This window comes from Pipistrellus kuhlii, unplaced genomic scaffold (genome assembly GCF_014108245.1).
Source record: "Pipistrellus kuhlii isolate mPipKuh1 unplaced genomic scaffold, mPipKuh1.p scaffold_m20_p_12, whole genome shotgun sequence".
NCBI lineage: Eukaryota > Metazoa > Chordata > Mammalia > Chiroptera > Vespertilionidae > Pipistrellus > Pipistrellus kuhlii.
Window position 1 is genome coordinate 6,518,943 of NW_023425427.1, and position 17,371 is coordinate 6,536,313.

A 17,371-nucleotide genomic window follows, 5' to 3' on the forward strand; every position below is an offset into this window, starting at 1 on the left:
AAAATGCCAAAAATTAAAGACAAAGAGAGAATCTTAAAGGCAGCAAGAGAAAAGAAAATGTTACCTACAAAGGAGTTCCCATAAAGGCTGACATCTGATTTCACATCAGAAACTCTATAGGCCAGAAGAGAATAGCATGAAGTACTCAAGATAATGAAAAGCAAGGATCGGAGACCAAGATTACTATATCCAGTAAGGCTATCATTCAAAATAGACAGTCAAATAAAGAGCTTCCCAGACAAAACAAAAGGCTAAAGGAGTTCATCACCACCAAGCCAGCATTATAAGAAATGCTAAAGGGATTGCTGTAAGGGATTGCTGAGAAGAAGAAACCGAGAGAGAAACTTAGCCATATAGAATTACAATTGCTATAAATAAGTATCTCTCAATAATAACCCTAAATGTAAATGGATAAAATAATCCAATCAAAAGGTGTAGGGTAGCTGAATAGATACAAAAACATGACCCAACTATATGCTGTCTACAAGAGACCTACCTCAAAACAAAAGACACACACAGGATGAAAGTGAAGGGGTGGAAAAATTTTTTCCAAGCAAATGGAAAAGAAAAGAAAAGCTGTAGTAGCAATACTCATATCTGACAAAATAGACTTTAAAAGCATCATGCTAAGTGAAATAAGCAAGTTGGAGAAAGATAAATATCATATGATCTGTCATTTGTGGAATATAATGAACATCATAAACTGATGAACAAAAATAAAGCCAGAGGGGAAAATATTCTAGATTATAATAGAAGTAATCCTGTTATTTTCAGATTTTTAATATTTCCTACAATTTCTGTGCTAATATACTATGTTAGTAGTTTTGGTAATATTTTATACTTAAAATTCTTTTATTCTTAAAATATTAATGTTCATTGCATGTAATATTATTATATGTAAGATCATTTTTCTTGAATAATTGGTGTCTATTGCATGTAACATTATCATATTTAAAATCATTTTTCTTGAGATAGTAATGTTTATTGCATGTAACATTATTATATTTAAAAGTTTTTCTTGAAATACTAAGGTTCATTGCATATAACATTATATTTAAAATCGTTTTTTAAAATAAAAATAAGCTGAAAAAAATAAGTGATCACATTTAAAATATACAGAAAAGCATACAGAATATTAAAGTATGAAAGCTTTTTAAAAATTTAATCCCATGTCAACCCTATAACATAGATATATTATTTTCTTCATTTTACTCGTGATAAAGCTAAGCTACAGAGAGGTTAAATAGCTTGCCAAAGTTACCCACAAAACGAGTAGCAGAGCTGGAATATGAACCCAGGCAATCTGTGTCTGGATTTCCATAATTAAGCCCTGTGCTTACATTGCCTCTTGTATAACACAAATTCATGTTCCTGTCATTCAGATTTAACACATTACTATTTTGTCATATTTCTTTTACATGTTTTTAAAAGAAAATGTTATCGCCCAGCCAGTACTGCTCAGTGGTTGAGCATTGACCTGTGAACTAAGAAGTCCCTGGTCTGATTCCTGGTTGCAGGCTCTATCCCCAGTAGGGGGCGTGCAGGAGGCGGCCAATCAATATCTCTCATCAATATTTCTCTCTCTCTACACCCTCTCCCTTCCTCTCTAAAATAAATAAATAAATAAATAAATAAATAAATAAATAAATAAAACATTTTAAAAAGAAAATGTTACAGATACAGTTCAAGTTTCCTGTGCACTCATTCTTATACCACCTCCTCCCAAGGGTAAGCACTATCACGTATCTGGAGAATTGCTTTACACGCTGTGTTTCATAATTAATTATGTGTTTTGTGTGTGTGTGTGCGTGTGTGTGTAACACACAGCAATATCTAATAATTTTTTTAAAAGATATGTTTTAAATATTATCCTGCAACTTTGTTTTCAAGATTTATATACATTAATAAATGCATATATTCCACTGAAAACGACATTACAATATCTACAGATAGAGATTTGAGAAGATATCACAAAGTTGCAAGATACACAATATTGCATTTTTCTTTTTGAGTACATCTCTTGAAATTGAATTCCCAGGTTGAATAATATGCACATCTTTAACTTTATTAGAAATTGTTAACTGCTCTCCAAAGTGATTGTTCCAATTCATATGCCCACCCGCATGTCCTTATTTTCCAATACTTTCAACACTTAGGATAGTTAAAATTAATAAGTTTTGCCTTTCTGTCGGTTCCTCACTGTTGTTTTAATTTGCATCCCCCCGATTACAATTGAGGTTGAGCCTTTCTCATATATTTATTAACTATATAGGTTTCATCTTATTAGAAATGCTTCTTTACACTGGGACCGGTTTGGCTCAGTGGATAGAGCGTTGGCCTGCGGACTGAAAGGTCCCGGGTTTGATTCCGGGCAAGGGCATGTACCTTGGTTGCGGGCACATCCCCAGTAGGGGGTGTGCAAGAGGCAACTGATCGATGATTCTCTCTCATCGATGTTTCTAACACTTTATCCCTCTCTCCTCTTCTCTGTGAAAAATCAATAAAATATATATTTTTTAAATGCTTCTTTATTTCCCTGCTGGATTATTTGACATTTTTCTTACTGATTTGTGGCAATTCTTTATATATTCTGTATTAGAATATTTTTGGTTATGAACTTGAAATAATCTCACAAACTTTTGCTTGTCTTTTAAGTTTGTTTATGATACCCGTTTCAGCTGGAATTTTTTAAGACTGTCAGCATTTTCAATTTTTTCTTTCATGGTTTGTGCTTTTTGTGTCATGTTTTAAAAAACTCATTCTGACACCAAAGCCATTTTGCAAGATTTCCATCACACGTTTTAAGTTTTATATATCCACATTTAGATCTTCTGATGGGATTTATTTCATGTCTGATGTGAGCTAAGGAACTAATTCGATTTTGTTCCACATGGGTGACCAACTGTCCAAAACTACTCATTGACTGGTCCATCCCTTTTCCTGATTTATGAAGACATCTCTTTCACACAAAGATCCCAGATAGGCATAGGCATGTTTCTGGGTTATCAGCCCGTTCTGTTCCTATTAGTCTAGCTTTGTCTCAGACCATTCCATTTAAATTACTACAGTTCTATAATAAGGTGTGTATAAGTTACATAGCTTATGTTATATAAGTTATAATGGGTTTTCATTTTTTGTAAAACTGCCTTTGTAAAAGCCTAAATACTTTGAAAATACATGACAATAGGGTAAATTCTTTTTATTTAATTTTTTAGTGAATTCTTTTTCAACAGAATGACTGCATTTAGCCACATATTCCCTTTCCACATCTCTCCCCCAGAGTAGAAAACAGGGTGAAAATTGCTCATTTTAAAGCTGTTTTCTGAGAACTGCATTGCAGGAAGGAAGGAAGGGAGTGCTCAGAGATCAGGGGTGGGAGATGACCATCCTAGATCCTTACATGCATCATGGCTACTGGCTTTCTACTATACCTGGTAAAACCTAACAGAACCCCACCACCACTCTGATTGAGGAGGAAGGGCTTTGCAATACTTAGGGGCTCAAGTAGGAGGGTCAATACTGGCAATCTTCAAGTCGAGAAACAATGGGGCCTTGTGATGCTCAGCAGAGGGGTGGAAGGAAGCCGGGAAAGGCTATGGAAAGGGGTGCTGACAGTATGGATCTGAAAAGGTTCACAGTGTTCAGCAACTTATTAGAGGTCTGTAACTTCATCCAGGTTTACACGTACTCTCTCTTCCATGGACCTGCAGTCCCATATCTTACCGGGGGAGAGGGCTGATTTCTTCACTGCCATTCAGGCGAGTGAGGAATGAAACAAGGTTATTGCTTTTAGCAGATGTGGCTAACATTAAGCAGTAAGACCCAGAAACTCCCAGGATCTGGCACATAATTTTCCCCTAAGATACATTCTCGTCATCAATTATTTATCAACACAATGGCCACATGTGTACTCCGTGGAAGACCCAGGGATTGAAGAGGAGAGTGCTGTGTAGTTCCATTAAGGCTTCCAGTTCCATTAAAGCCTCCTCGGTATTAACATAGACATGAATAACTTAGGTAAGCATCTAGTCCATTAACTTTCTCCTAGGAGGCCTAAAGAAATAAAGCTCACTCCCTTTCACCAGACTTTACCAAACTCCCCACATTTACCACCACTCCCGATGGCAAGGCAAGGAAATTATGCAAGGAGAAAATGAAATGGAAGGTGAAGAAAAAGAAAAGAAATGAAACATATGAGACAATATAAAATGTCAATGTCCGGATTCCTAATATCCTCCTGACTTGGGCTCCCTCCCGGTGATTTTGCTGTTGAATCCCTCTTAGCAATATAGTATCATTCCACAAGGGATGGAATTGAAAAAAATGGTAAAGAAATAAAATAGATCAGTTCAGGAAATAGTATCATGTGAATTGGCATGGAAAAAAAAGGTGTACCTACGGGAAAACTAATAATTCAAAACTGACTCTAAATAAATGTTCAAGATGGGATTTCTCCTATTTCCCATTATGCCCTTAAAGCCCTGCTCCAAAAGCAAAGGCTTAACAAGTACCTCCTTCCATTCTAGGTTCAGAGAATATGTTACAAGGAGCTGTCCTCTCAAAGGACAAATTTCAGTGGAAACTCCCACTGGGAAAAGAGGGATGGGTTTAATGTGAGAAGAAGCTCTGTCTACCATCCCATGGGTCGCCGTCACAATTTGTACAGCAAGATGGCACACGATAAGGGGCATCATGGAACCAGTGACTTTTTACCACGGGGATGTCATATGTTTTAGATGAAAATACAAACCTAGTGGCAAAAAGAAAATTATTTTCTTTTTCACGCAACACTTAGGAGAGGTTAATATCTTTTCTAGGTTTCCAGGTGGTATTCCTCCAGATTCTTTGTTTAAACCAATGGAAGTCCAGTCTAGCTGGCTTTCGGCAGAGAGGTAATTTAATGAAGGCCACACACACACAGCATTTCCTGGATCGCCACTAAGTCAGGCTTGGAGCTGTCTATAAACCATGCATGCCCTGACAGATGTGCCCTGGTGGAGACAACCCAGCTATCAACACTCCAGCGTGGGCCTCAAACAAGGGAACTGCTGCTGGAATGCTGCTCCCACTGCCTCTACAGACTGACTGGATTGGCCAGAACAGCCTCTTCCAGGTCCTTCTGCTTAGCCTGATGTGCCTAAGGTCACAGGACAGCCCTCACTGAAATATGAGCTTGGAAAGCAAGTTCCTGGCTCCTCCAAAGGGGAAGTACAGATGCACAAAGGTGGGAATTCTCAGACACAGGACAGGTTCGAATTTACGGGGCACCCAGATGAAATAACCATGTGCCCCAGAGTGTGGACCCTGCATTCCCTGGAGGGCTGCTTCTCAACTCATGATGTAATAGAGATTTAAATTTATGATAGACGTCTAGATTAAAAACCTCAAAAATTAACAGAATCTAAGCTGATGGGAGACAGCCAAGAATTCTTCTAATGATGTGCGTCTTCTTTACTCATTACAATTTGCTAATATTTGGGTTGAGCAGTATGATAGCACTGATGTGAAAAATGTTTATCCACAACCTGGTTAAAATATTGTAACTTTGTGAGGTTAGCTCTGAACAAAAGCAAGAATGATTTTCCAATAAGGGAAATGAATTTAAATGGCATCTGAGAAACTAAACAAAGTGGGACAATTTATCTTTGTTTCTGACTGACTCAAAATATTTATTTAAAAAATATTATTCAATGACACATGGCATTCCTACAGTGACTTTAATAAAGACTCAAGCCTATACAACATCCACTTTAAAAGCACCTGATTCTGCTCTCCAGAAAGATCCCTCTTGCTGTTTGCAGTAATGATTCAGGAAATCACTAATCTGCTTTCTGTCTCTATAGACTTACCTTTTCTGAACATTTCATTTAGATGGAATCATATAATATGTGGCTTTTTAAAGTCTGGCTTCTTTCACTCAATATAATGTTTTCAGGATTCCACCACATTGTAACATGTAGCCTTTGCTCCTTTATATTGCTAAACAGTAGTCCATGGCATAGATATATCTTTTTGTTTATCCATTCACCAGCTGACATATTTGGATTGTTTCCATTTTTTTACTATTATAAGCACGGCTGCTAAGAAAATAAACATTTTTGTGAAGACAGACACAAACACACACTCACACACACATACACACACACTAAAAATACCTGTTTCTGCTTTCAGCTAGTTCTTTTTGAACCTCTCCTCCTTGCTTAGTTCCACGTAATGCTTTATATATTAACCTTGTAAGGCCCATCTGTACATATTTTTAAAAAATATTTATTTATTTATTTCAGAGAGGAATAGAGAGGGAGAGATAGAAGCATCAATGATGAGAGTGAATCATTGATTGGATGCCTCCTGTACGCCCCCTACTGGAGATCGAGCCCACAACACAGGCATGTGTGCTTGACCAGAATCAAACCCAGAACCTTTCAGTCCATAGGCCAACACTCTATCCATTGAGCCAAACCAGCTAGGGCCATCTGTACATATTTATTCACACGTTTGGATGCGCTGGATTCTAATTTTTTTTTTTTTAAACACACTATATTTAGAATGAAGACTATTTATAAATAAATATACAAAAACAAATAAATAAAACATTTATAGTACAACTATTTACTATAAATATACAAAAACAAATAAGTAAAACTTTTATAGCACAAAGAATAATTTGGGCTTTGTGGAACAAGATAAATTTTAAGTTGACTTTCTACTTCTTTTCTAATAGAAAAATGCCAGATATTTATCTGTCCCATTGATGTTTCCAATCCAAACAGTGTTTCTCTAAAGCTAATAACATCTTAGCAATATAATATCCTTCCGCAGAACAATGGATCAAACTATCAGGATCATTCCTTAAAAATTCCCATCACGTTCTTCATACTGTTTTTTCTTGAAGGTTCAATTCCAAGCTAAACTAACCTTTCCTTTGAGAGTAAAGCCAAATCATAGTTTATGATTATATATGTTATGTGCTATCCTTGGCCCTGTTTGCCTTTTATAGCTCTCATAAGATTACATTTTCTTGGTTGTTGTTTTTTCCCCTCTCAATTTCATAGTTTTGGGATACTGATCCACTCTGTAAAATATAATTCTACTCTCCAATATAAATTGAGAACTCAGAAAATTCTATCAGGCTAAGCCTCCTATTTTACAAAAAGAAAAATAAAAAGAAAAGAAAAAAGGAAAAAGAAAAGGTGGTGGTGGTGAGAAACAAATAAATCAGACCCACAACTATTTAAGTGAAAAAATATTACTTATATGCTATATTTATTAAGAGTCAGATTTCCTAGTAGTAAGACTTTCTCAACCTAATAAAGATAACACTGTGTCTAATGATATGAGGATTAGCAAAAAACCATATTGTTAATAAATGGTTGAAGTAAAATAAACAAAAAGAAGGGAGGGACGAAGGAAGAGACAACTCATGAAATTGGAAGAAAATATTTACAAATCATCTATCTGATGAGGGACTTATAATCAGAATGTATAAGCAGCTCTTTCAACTCAACAATAAAAGGACAGTCTAGTTAGAAAATGGTTAAAGAATCTGAATATCTCAAAAGATATACAAATGGCCAATAACTACATGAAAAAAAGTTCAACAGCACTAGCCAGGAGGGCAGCACAAAGCAAAACCACAATGTGATACTACTTAAATAGAACAACTATATTTTTAACATAGAAAATAACCAGTATTGGGGAACATGTGGAGAAACAGGAACCTTTTAGACTGCTGGTGAGACGGTAAAATGGTGGAGTCGCTCTGGGAAACATTTTGGCAGCTCCTCAGAAACGCAGAGTTACCACATAACCCAGCAATTCCACTTCTAGGTAGTTGCCCAAGTGAGATGAAAATATATGTCCACACAAAATCTTGTACACAAATGTTATTAATAGCATTATCCACAATAGCCAAAAAATGGAAACAACCTAAATGCCCATCAACTAATAAAGTAAAGAAAACATGGTATCATCCACACAATGAAATACTATTTGGCAATAAAAAGAAAATAAATGCTGACATTCACTACAACATAGATTAATCTTTTTAAAAATTATGCTAAGTGCATATAAGCATAACCAATGGACACAGACACCAGGGGGGTCAGGGCATGAACAGAGAGGGGAGGGGGGCAATGGAGGGATAAGGATACATAGGTGATACCTTAATAAATAAAGAAGGGAAAAAATTATGCTAAGTGCAAGAAGGCCATCTCAAGAGATTACATAATGACTCCATTTATATGAAATGTGCAAAATAGGCAAATCCACAGAGACAGAAAAGTTAGTGGTTGACGGTAGCGTGGAGGAAGGAAACATTGTCTGCTAGTGGGTATGGGATTAGCTAGCGGTGATGGGTGCACGCGTCTGGAGTATACCAAAAACCACTGAATTGTATACATCAAAAGAGTGAATTTTATAGTATATAAACTATAGCTCAAGAAAGCTATTATTTTAAAATGAAGGAAAAATAAACAAAAGCATAATTTTGAATCAAGATACAAATATTTTCAATGGTATATTTTATTATACCATGACTGTGTTAAAAAAAAAAAATCATACATCAAAGGTTTCCTTTGGGAATCTTAAAGTTGACACTCACTCTGGGAAAAGCAACTTAATTCTAGGAAGTTTTAGGTTAAAGGCACAGGTACCTCAGGCTGCTAGGAAGCTTTTCACAAAGTACATGACTTTCTTGAGAGGGACTAAAATGAAACCAAAATGTGCCAGAAATTTCCGCTCCCTCTAGCCTTTGCATGTCTGTTCATCCTTCTCCATGTTTCTAACTCTGGTCCATTAGATTTGAAGCATGAACCTCACAGCATGATATCTAAACCCCCTTCATATAATAATAACCCAGATTAAGTAGGTACTGAATATTAAAATTACAAAAAGAGATGTTCGAATTACAGATAATTCTTTCCCTCTCCTCTCAATCCATTCCTGTTAGACACCAAGTATTACAGAAATGCAAGCTATCTGATTCTTTTAAATTTTGAGAGGAGAGGTCAAATACTTGAGAAATGCTTGTGTTTTTTTTGTTTTGTTTTGTGTTTTTTTTTAAACTTGTTTTAAACTGCCATATCAACTAAAATAAATAGAAATACACCAGTTGGTGCAGACAAATAAATAATAATGGTAAAGCATTAGGTCTATTGTCATTATATGCCTAACCCAAAATCATTTTGTCTTCAAACAGCAACCAAGTACTAATAGGACAGCATACATTTTGTTTTGTTTTTAATAACTACATAAAAATTCAACTTAAAATCAGATACAAACCTTAAATCTAGCCATGTGTTTTCAACAGCATAATCCTATGGCTGTCCTCTCAGTCCTGAGGTACATCAACTGGATGGATGGCCTTAATTCAGAATTTCCTTTATAGCATCACCTAGATATAACACATTTCACTACTTCTATCTTTCTGAGAATATTAAAGGCCCGAATTCTACCCAACGGAGCCTCTCTGGCTTGTGAAGTGCTGACGGCGCAGAATTCTCTGAGGTACGTGGACGAGGGACTCACGGTCACCTCACATGCCATACCTGGTATGCACTGTGCCATGGCCTCGGTGGTTATGGTTGGAGCGACTTGGGGCTGTTGCTGACTGGAGCTCACTTCCGGCTCTGTGTTAACTGAAGGAGAAAGGGCTACCTCGCAGGAGGAGGCCTGGCTGGGCAGGTGGGGCAGGAACTCTTCGGAAGCCACTTGCTCCTCCTGTCCAGGCAGCTGCAGGGCGGACAGAGGGATGCTGATCTGTTTGTGAGGATGGGATGTGCTCACAGGCGTCTGCATGGCCACGTGCTGGCTGGTGCCATGGGTACCAGAGGGTCCTCTGTTTGGTGAAGCCAGAGATGCCCTGGTGGTCTTCTGGACGATTGGCCTGGACATCACAGAGGGGGATGCGGACACACAATGTGTGTCTAGCTCTGTGCTGATGGCAGAGGATACGTGGGGGATTAGCTTAGCAGACCCTACGCAAGAGGGGCCGGCATGAGTCTGAGGCTTGGGTTTTGCCATCTGTGTCAACGATAGGGTTGGTCCATCGACTCCGCCAGTCAGCTCTGCATTGGCCACGATGTAATAATCTTCAGGAATCTCTTGTTTGATCTTCTTGATGATGACATCACTGCTGCACTCATCAACCATGTGAGCCTGGGAGCTTGAGTGGAGAGAAGATGGGAGTATGCCAGGCCTTTTTCGAGCAATGCTCTGAGGCCTTTGGGGTTGGGGTTCAAAGTCACTATCCTCATCGGTAACGGAAGACTCACACACCATGTCAAACAGGGTGTTTTCATCTTCGTATTCCTCGACAGCTTCATCCAGTTCAGAGGGCTCACTGCAATAAGAGAAGTCACAAGAGTCTCTGGTCCGATTACAGTCAAGCTTCGCTTTCACTGGTCTCCCAGGGTACCTTTCAACTGGGCTGGTTTGTGTCTCAGAGGGCACTCCAATTATACTGGGGCTATCCGAGTTAAAACTTCTGTTATCCTGGAAACAGACCCTCTCCTGGGAGCCAGCTCTGCAAGTCGCTGTCAGTGGCCAGTGATAAGCATGGCCAGCACTGCAGCCCCACATTGCTGTCAGGTTCCCATGAGAACCTTCCGAGAGCAAGTGCTTCAGGTTAGGAATGAGGCTGCAAATAGTCCCATGGCTGTGGGCCCAGCTGACCAATTTGGACAGATTCTCAGAAGAGGTATGAAGGCAATCCTCCATGTTACAGGATCAGCAGTGTCTTTCCTAAAGGGAAATAATCAAAACAAGAAGCCATTATTACCCAAGGTATTTCCATAGGCCAATTACTTCAATTTCCTTGAACTGTGGTCATCGTGTAGCATAAAAAAGAAATGTACTTCAGAACGGTGTCTAGTTAGCCCTGGCTGATGTGGCTCAGCTGGTTGGAGCATCGTCCTGTACACCAAAAGGTGTCGGGTCCAATTCCCAGTCAGGGCACATGCACAGGTTTCAGGTGGACAATTCTATAATTCATTATCCGTTCATTGTATTGTGTGCTCATCACCCAAAGTCAAGTGTCCTTCAGTTACCATTTATCTCCTCTTCCCCCCCTTTTCCTCCCCTCACCCCTTTTCCCTCTGGTAATCACCATACTATTTGTCTGCCTGTGAGTTGTTATTTTGCTTAGTCCCTTCACTTTTTCACACAGCCTTCCAACACCCTTCCCCTCTAACAGCTGTCAGTCTATATTCTCTGTATCTATGAGTCTGTTTCTATTTTGTTTGTTTAGCTTACTCTGTTCATTAGATTAGGTATATAAGTGAAATCACATGGTATTTGTCTCTCTCTGGTTTATTTCACTTAGAATAGTACTTTCCAGGTCCATCCATGCTGTCATAAAAGGCAAGATTTCCTTCTTTTTTACAGCCAAATAGTATTCTATTGTGTAAATGTACCACAGCTTTTTTATCCACTCATCTACTGATAGAAGAAAAGACCCAGATCCCTCCAAGGCCTGGAAAGCCCAATTCCAACTTTTCCCTTCTGTATCTAAACTAAAAGCTATTAATAAATATCACAGAGCAGCCTTTTTAGTTATATTCATATTTAGTTATTTTGTATTTTACTGCTAAAACTTCCTTTTTAATCAATATATTTGTCTTAAAGCAGAGCAGATGTGCTGCCTAATACTACAATTCATAATCCTTTCATTGAGTAAGTCTTTGAAGAAATGAGTGTGTGTGTCCACAAAAAGCACAAAAATATAAATAGAAGTCTTATTCCTAATAGCCCCAAACTGGAGCCAACCCAAAATCAGAAGAATGGATTAAGAATTTGCTGTATAGTCATACTATGGACAGCAATAAAAAAGAATATACTAATGATACATACAACGACAATGAATAAACTTCAGAAATATTATGCTCAGTGAAAGAAGCCAGGCACATCATAATATTTATTGTGCATTCCATGTATATGAATTTCAAGCCCAGGCAAAACAATCTATAGTGATACTAGTCAGAATAGTGGTTTTCCTTAGAGGATTAAGGAGCACAAGGGTGATGAAATTGATTTACATTTTAGTTGGTATTTATGTGGCATATACATATATAAGAATTTATCAATCTATATACTTGAAAGATTTGTGCATTTTAATTATATATAATTATATATTTAAATATATATATATTTAAATATATATATATAATTATATATATATAATTAAATTATATATTTTTTAAAAAAACACAACACACTCAAAGTCTAGAAACAGTACAGTGGAGTCTGGTTTCCAAATGTAGGTGGTCCAACCCCAGAAATCACTCATTTACCTCACTGTACAGCCTCAAGAATGTAAACCCAAGGGAGATGAACAGGAGCTTGAAATAACAATGTCTGGCTGAATCCACTGCCTGACATGTCAGTCTCATTTACTGGAGTATTTCGCTCCTTGGATGTCATGCAGTGCCATCATTTCTAACAGGTACTATCATTTTCTAAGTGTCATTAATCGATCCTCTCTGAGTATTCAGAAAGCCCAGCAGTTTCAACATCCTCTCTTTCTAGTCTTGGTTTTCCCAGAACAGGTGCTGTAATAATGGTTCATCTCATGTTGAAAGTGGACTTCAAATTAATCTGCCAAAATTTATTCACTAGGAGACAATTTGTAAATAGATCAATTCACTGATTATGCCAAGTTTATACTTTTTCATGTATTGAAGATTTCTATAAAATTTTAGTATTTGCTTCATAGCAGCATTTTAAGAACTATTTAATTTGTAAAAAGCAAAGATTTGTAGAATGGTTTAAATTTTCTTATGAATATATTCGTCATGAATATATTCAATAAATGTGAATATATTCTTTATGATGATTATATTCATGAATATATCCTCCTTATGAATATATTCATGAATATATTCTTCTCTGCCCTACAGGGAAAACATTTTAATGCAGTTTTAAATTAATGAATATCAATAAATTCATGAACATTTTCATAAGTTTATATTCATATTCATGAGCTATGTTCTTCACATTGGGTCATTTTTGAACCTGGTTTAAAATTTAATGAATATCAACATATTCATTAAGACTATATTCATATTTTCAACAGCAGATATTCATATTCATGCCCTGTACTATTGATCATATTTTGAGCTCAATTTACATGCAGGAAATTTTGAGCTTAATTTAAAATGTAATGAATATCAATAGATTCATTAAAAATATATTCATAAGAATACAATCATATTCATTGTGTATATTCAAGAATATATGCACAAGGTAACTAACCCATCCAATAATTTGAATCTTTGACAAAATGACCATTCCTTAAAATAGTGTTAATAAGAATATGTTTGTTTTTACAGGGGAATTGGCATACTTCCTTCTATGGGCTTTTATCTACAAGCACACATGAGCCCCAGGGGTTAGCCACGGAGATTCATTTGGGCATGCACCAGTGCTGTCCCAGTATTTCAGATCTCACAGGTTCTGTTAACAACTCTCTGTTGTTCTTATTTTACTCTTAACACAGATTTGGAACATATATAAAACTAACACGTCTAATTGCATGGGTCAACACATTTATTAAAACAGTTTTGAATGCTCATGACTAGTAAGCATCCTTCTTTTTAATGGCAATCTTTTGTTCCAGTTTAAGATTTTATGATTTTTTATAAGTATTTATTGCATTAAGGGTGTTTCCTTCTAACATTAAAATCCTATAGAATAAAAGGGTAATATGCAAATCAACCTAACAGCAGAATGACCGGTTTCTATGGAGCGCACTGACCACCAGGGGGTAGAAGCTCAATGCAAGAGCTGCCCCTGGTGGTCAGAGCACTCCCCTGGAGGAGTTATTCATATATGCATACAAGTTCTTTGGTTGATCACTTCTCACCCCCCACCTATGCTTCTATGTCTCTGGATCTATTTTGTTCATCAGTTTATTTTGTTCATTAGATTCCACATATGAGAGAGATCATGTGATACTTGTCTTTCTCTGACTTCGCTTAGCATAATACTTGGAGCCCTAGTTTTTTATGTTGCTTTCCTCATTCCAGAGCTGGGCTACCAAATGCTTTGGTAATCCTGCCACTGTTTTATACACACATCAGAACCTTCTATTAAAACAGACTAACCCTCAGGAGGCAAGCAGGGAAATGACCACTTGCATCCCTATTCCTTTGCATGTATTTCCCAGTGACAGATAGAATAGGAGGTTGGGCAATGGCCGTTAGGGACAGGGTCATATTACAAACAAAGTAATTTTCCTCTGGCTTAAGAACAACAACAAAAAGCCCCTTTGAGTGTATTTCTAAATGTTAAGTGAGAAAGAAAAGTATAGTTTTTAGTTTTTTTAAAAAGGGCTTTACAAAAAGAAAATCAATTTAAATGCACCTGCCTTTAATTGTGGTACCTTTGCAAATTTTGTGAAGACTGGAACATATAATCTATAAAATCTATAAACTATCATCTATAAACTATAAAATCTGTAAACTATAATCTTCTGTCTAAGCCCCATCCTGAGGATATCCAGAGACAGTAGCTAAAGCTACTCTGCCACTTCCAAGCCTCAAATCACACATACACCTCACCGCTAAAAAAATTCAAATCAGCCGGATAATGCTAGGTATTTTTAATCCAAGGAGGCTCCCCAAGGTATCTATTTAGGCCATCCGTCTCCTATAAGAGGAATTGAGGCTGTCCCACAAAATGTGGTCTGTTAGTAGCCCTGGCAAAGGCCAGGCATTGCTCTGCAGCCTTCAGGGCCCTTGGTCTCCAACTCCGCTCCACAGAGCAGACATGAATGAAGTTACAGTTTCAACACAACACTGAGTGTTAACCTTTGCACTTTCCATTTGTGCATATAAATGAAGTAAAAATCCATCTGATGCAGATTTTTTAGAATGAAAGAATATATTAAACTAGAGGCCCAGTGCATGAAATTCAGCATGGGGGGCACAGGGGGGATAGATGTGGTGTGGTGGTGGTCCCTCAGCCCAGCCTGCACCGTCTCCAAATCTGGGACATTCCTCTCACAATCCAGGACTGCTGACTCCCAACTGCTCACCTGCTTGCCTTCCTGATTGCTCCTAACTACTTCTGCCTGCCAGCCTGATCACTCCCTAACCACTCCCCTGCCAGCCTGATTGTCCCTAACTGCCCTCCCCTGCAGGTTTGGGTGCCCCCCAACTGCCCTTCCCTGAAGACCCAGTCACCCCCAACTTTCCTCCTCTGCCAGCCTGGTCACCTCTAACTGCCCTCTCCTGCAGGCTTGATCACCCCCAACTACCCTCCCTTGCAGGTCTGGTCCCTCCCAACTGCCCTCCCCTGCAGGCCATCTGTGGCAGCCATCTTGTATCTACATGGGGGCAACCATCTTGTGTGTTGGAGTGATGGTCAATTTGCATATTACTCTTTTATTAGATAGGCTAGAGGCCTAGTGCACAGGTGGGGGCCAGCTGGTTTGCCCTCAAGGGTGTACCGGATCAGGGTCAGGGTTGCCTTGGGGTGTGGGCAAGGGGGCCGGTGGTGGTTTGCAGGCTGGCTACATCCCTTAGCAACCCAAGAGGAGGCCCTGGTATCTGGGATTTATTTATCTTCTATAATTGAAACTTTGTAGCCTTGAGCAGAGGCCAGAGCTGCGAGGAGCTTGGCTTCCTCTACTGCCCAGAAAACCCAAGCCTCCTGCTCACTCTGTGGCCCGCAGCCATCTTGGTTAGGTGAACTTGCATATTTGTTCCTGATTGGCTGGTGGGCGTGGCTTGTGGTCATAGCAGGAGTGTGGTCAATTTGCATGTTTCTCTTTTATTAGTGTAGTTTTTTTAAAATATAATTTTTTATTGATTTTTTTTACACAGAGGAAGAGAGAGGGATAGAGAGTTAGAAACATCGATGAGAGAGAAACATCGTAACATCGAAACATCGAAAGATTATAACATCCCCAGTAAGGGGTGTGCACGAGGCAGACCCCTTACTGGGGATGTGCCTGCAATCAAGGTACATGCCCTTGACCGGAATCAAACCTGGGACCTTTCAGTCCGCAGGCCTACACTCTATCCGCTGAGCCAAACAGGTTCGGCAGTGTAGATTTTTATAAACTGTAAAGTGCTAATGTTATAAAAACATTATAACATCTCACCAAATCATCGGTAGAGAAAAACAATCTGAGTTATGAAAGTTTTTTAAAAAGCTTTTTCTTTCTCAGTATCAAGAATGTAACAAATAAGCACTCAATAGAAATCTTTGCAGAAAGTTTTTTCCCCAAATTAAAAAAAAACCCTCATTTCCTCATTAAACAAGTAATGCAAGCCAATTTTTTTTTATTTGGAAAATTACAGAAAAGCTATGTCACACTACATAACAGATATTCACTGTTAACATTTTGGTCTTTCCCTTCTGGTCTTTTATTTGTACTTGGAATCAGTTAGTTTCCTTTTTCTTTTGCTTTTTGTTTTGTAAATCCTCACTAGAGGGTATTTTTTCCATTGCACATGCCCTGACCTGCCCTGCACATGCCCTGACCAGGGCCAGGGATGAGCCTGCAACTCAGGTACTTGCCCTTGACTGGGAATTGAACCAAAGACCCTTCAGTACACAGGCTGACCCTCTAACCACTGGGCAACACCAGCCAAGGCCAGTTAGTTTCCTTTTAAACAAAGTTGTAATTAAAGTATTACTATTTACATCCTGTTATCTTGAACATTCCCCATGTTGTACAATTACTTGCTAGATGTTATTCCATCAGCTCTAAAAGAATAAGCTGAACATATAATATACATTGGAATTACTAACAGTTTCATAACAGTCTCTGAAATATTTAAAGATAAACATATGAAGAATTCCAGGCTTCTAAAAGCTAAACTTAATTTCTGGCAAACATACTGCTAATTATAACCAAAACCAAATATTATGGAGTCCTTTTTTTAGAATAAGCAATCTTACCACTCAGCATATATAATCACTGAAATACTTCCAGCATAATGGTATCTGTTCAGCTGCTGGCAACCATAAATGTCCCTGAAAACCAGAGAAATGTAAAACTTCTCTAATATGAATTGCAAAGTGAAATCTATATCTGAATAAATTGAAGTATAAAAACTGGCCATAAACACAATATTTACCCTGAGAAAAGTCATACTCATATACATTTTCCCTATGAGAAGTAGCATTATAAATCATCACAAAAATAAAACCAATCTATACTAAAAATATTTTAATCTACTTAATAGCCTGAGTTCATATAAACACACATCAAATTATTTTCAAATTCTATACAAAAATCACTGATGGGAAATTCTTAAATTTTCAAAAAAGATACTGGAGTACTCCTACAGAACCAGGAATTAAGGAAGTACTCAAAAGCAAACTGATGGAGTATGCCAAAGGAACCAAGGAGCCAACTCATAGA

General features: G+C 37.8%; 1 protein-coding gene across 2 annotated transcripts in view; it reads right to left on the reverse strand.

The window, feature by feature from the left end:
- Positions 1-17,371, reverse strand: part of KIAA1958 (KIAA1958 ortholog) — an 82,900-nt gene that overhangs the window by 46,033 nt on the left and 19,496 nt on the right. For both annotated transcript variants that reach the window (XM_036432989.2, XM_045579901.1), the window contains exon 2: positions 9,546-10,740. In XM_036432989.2, the coding sequence (XP_036288882.1) occupies positions 9,546-10,716 (1,171 nt within the window). In that variant the 5' untranslated portion in view covers positions 10,717-10,740. The remainder of the gene's footprint in view (positions 1-9,545; positions 10,741-17,371) is intronic.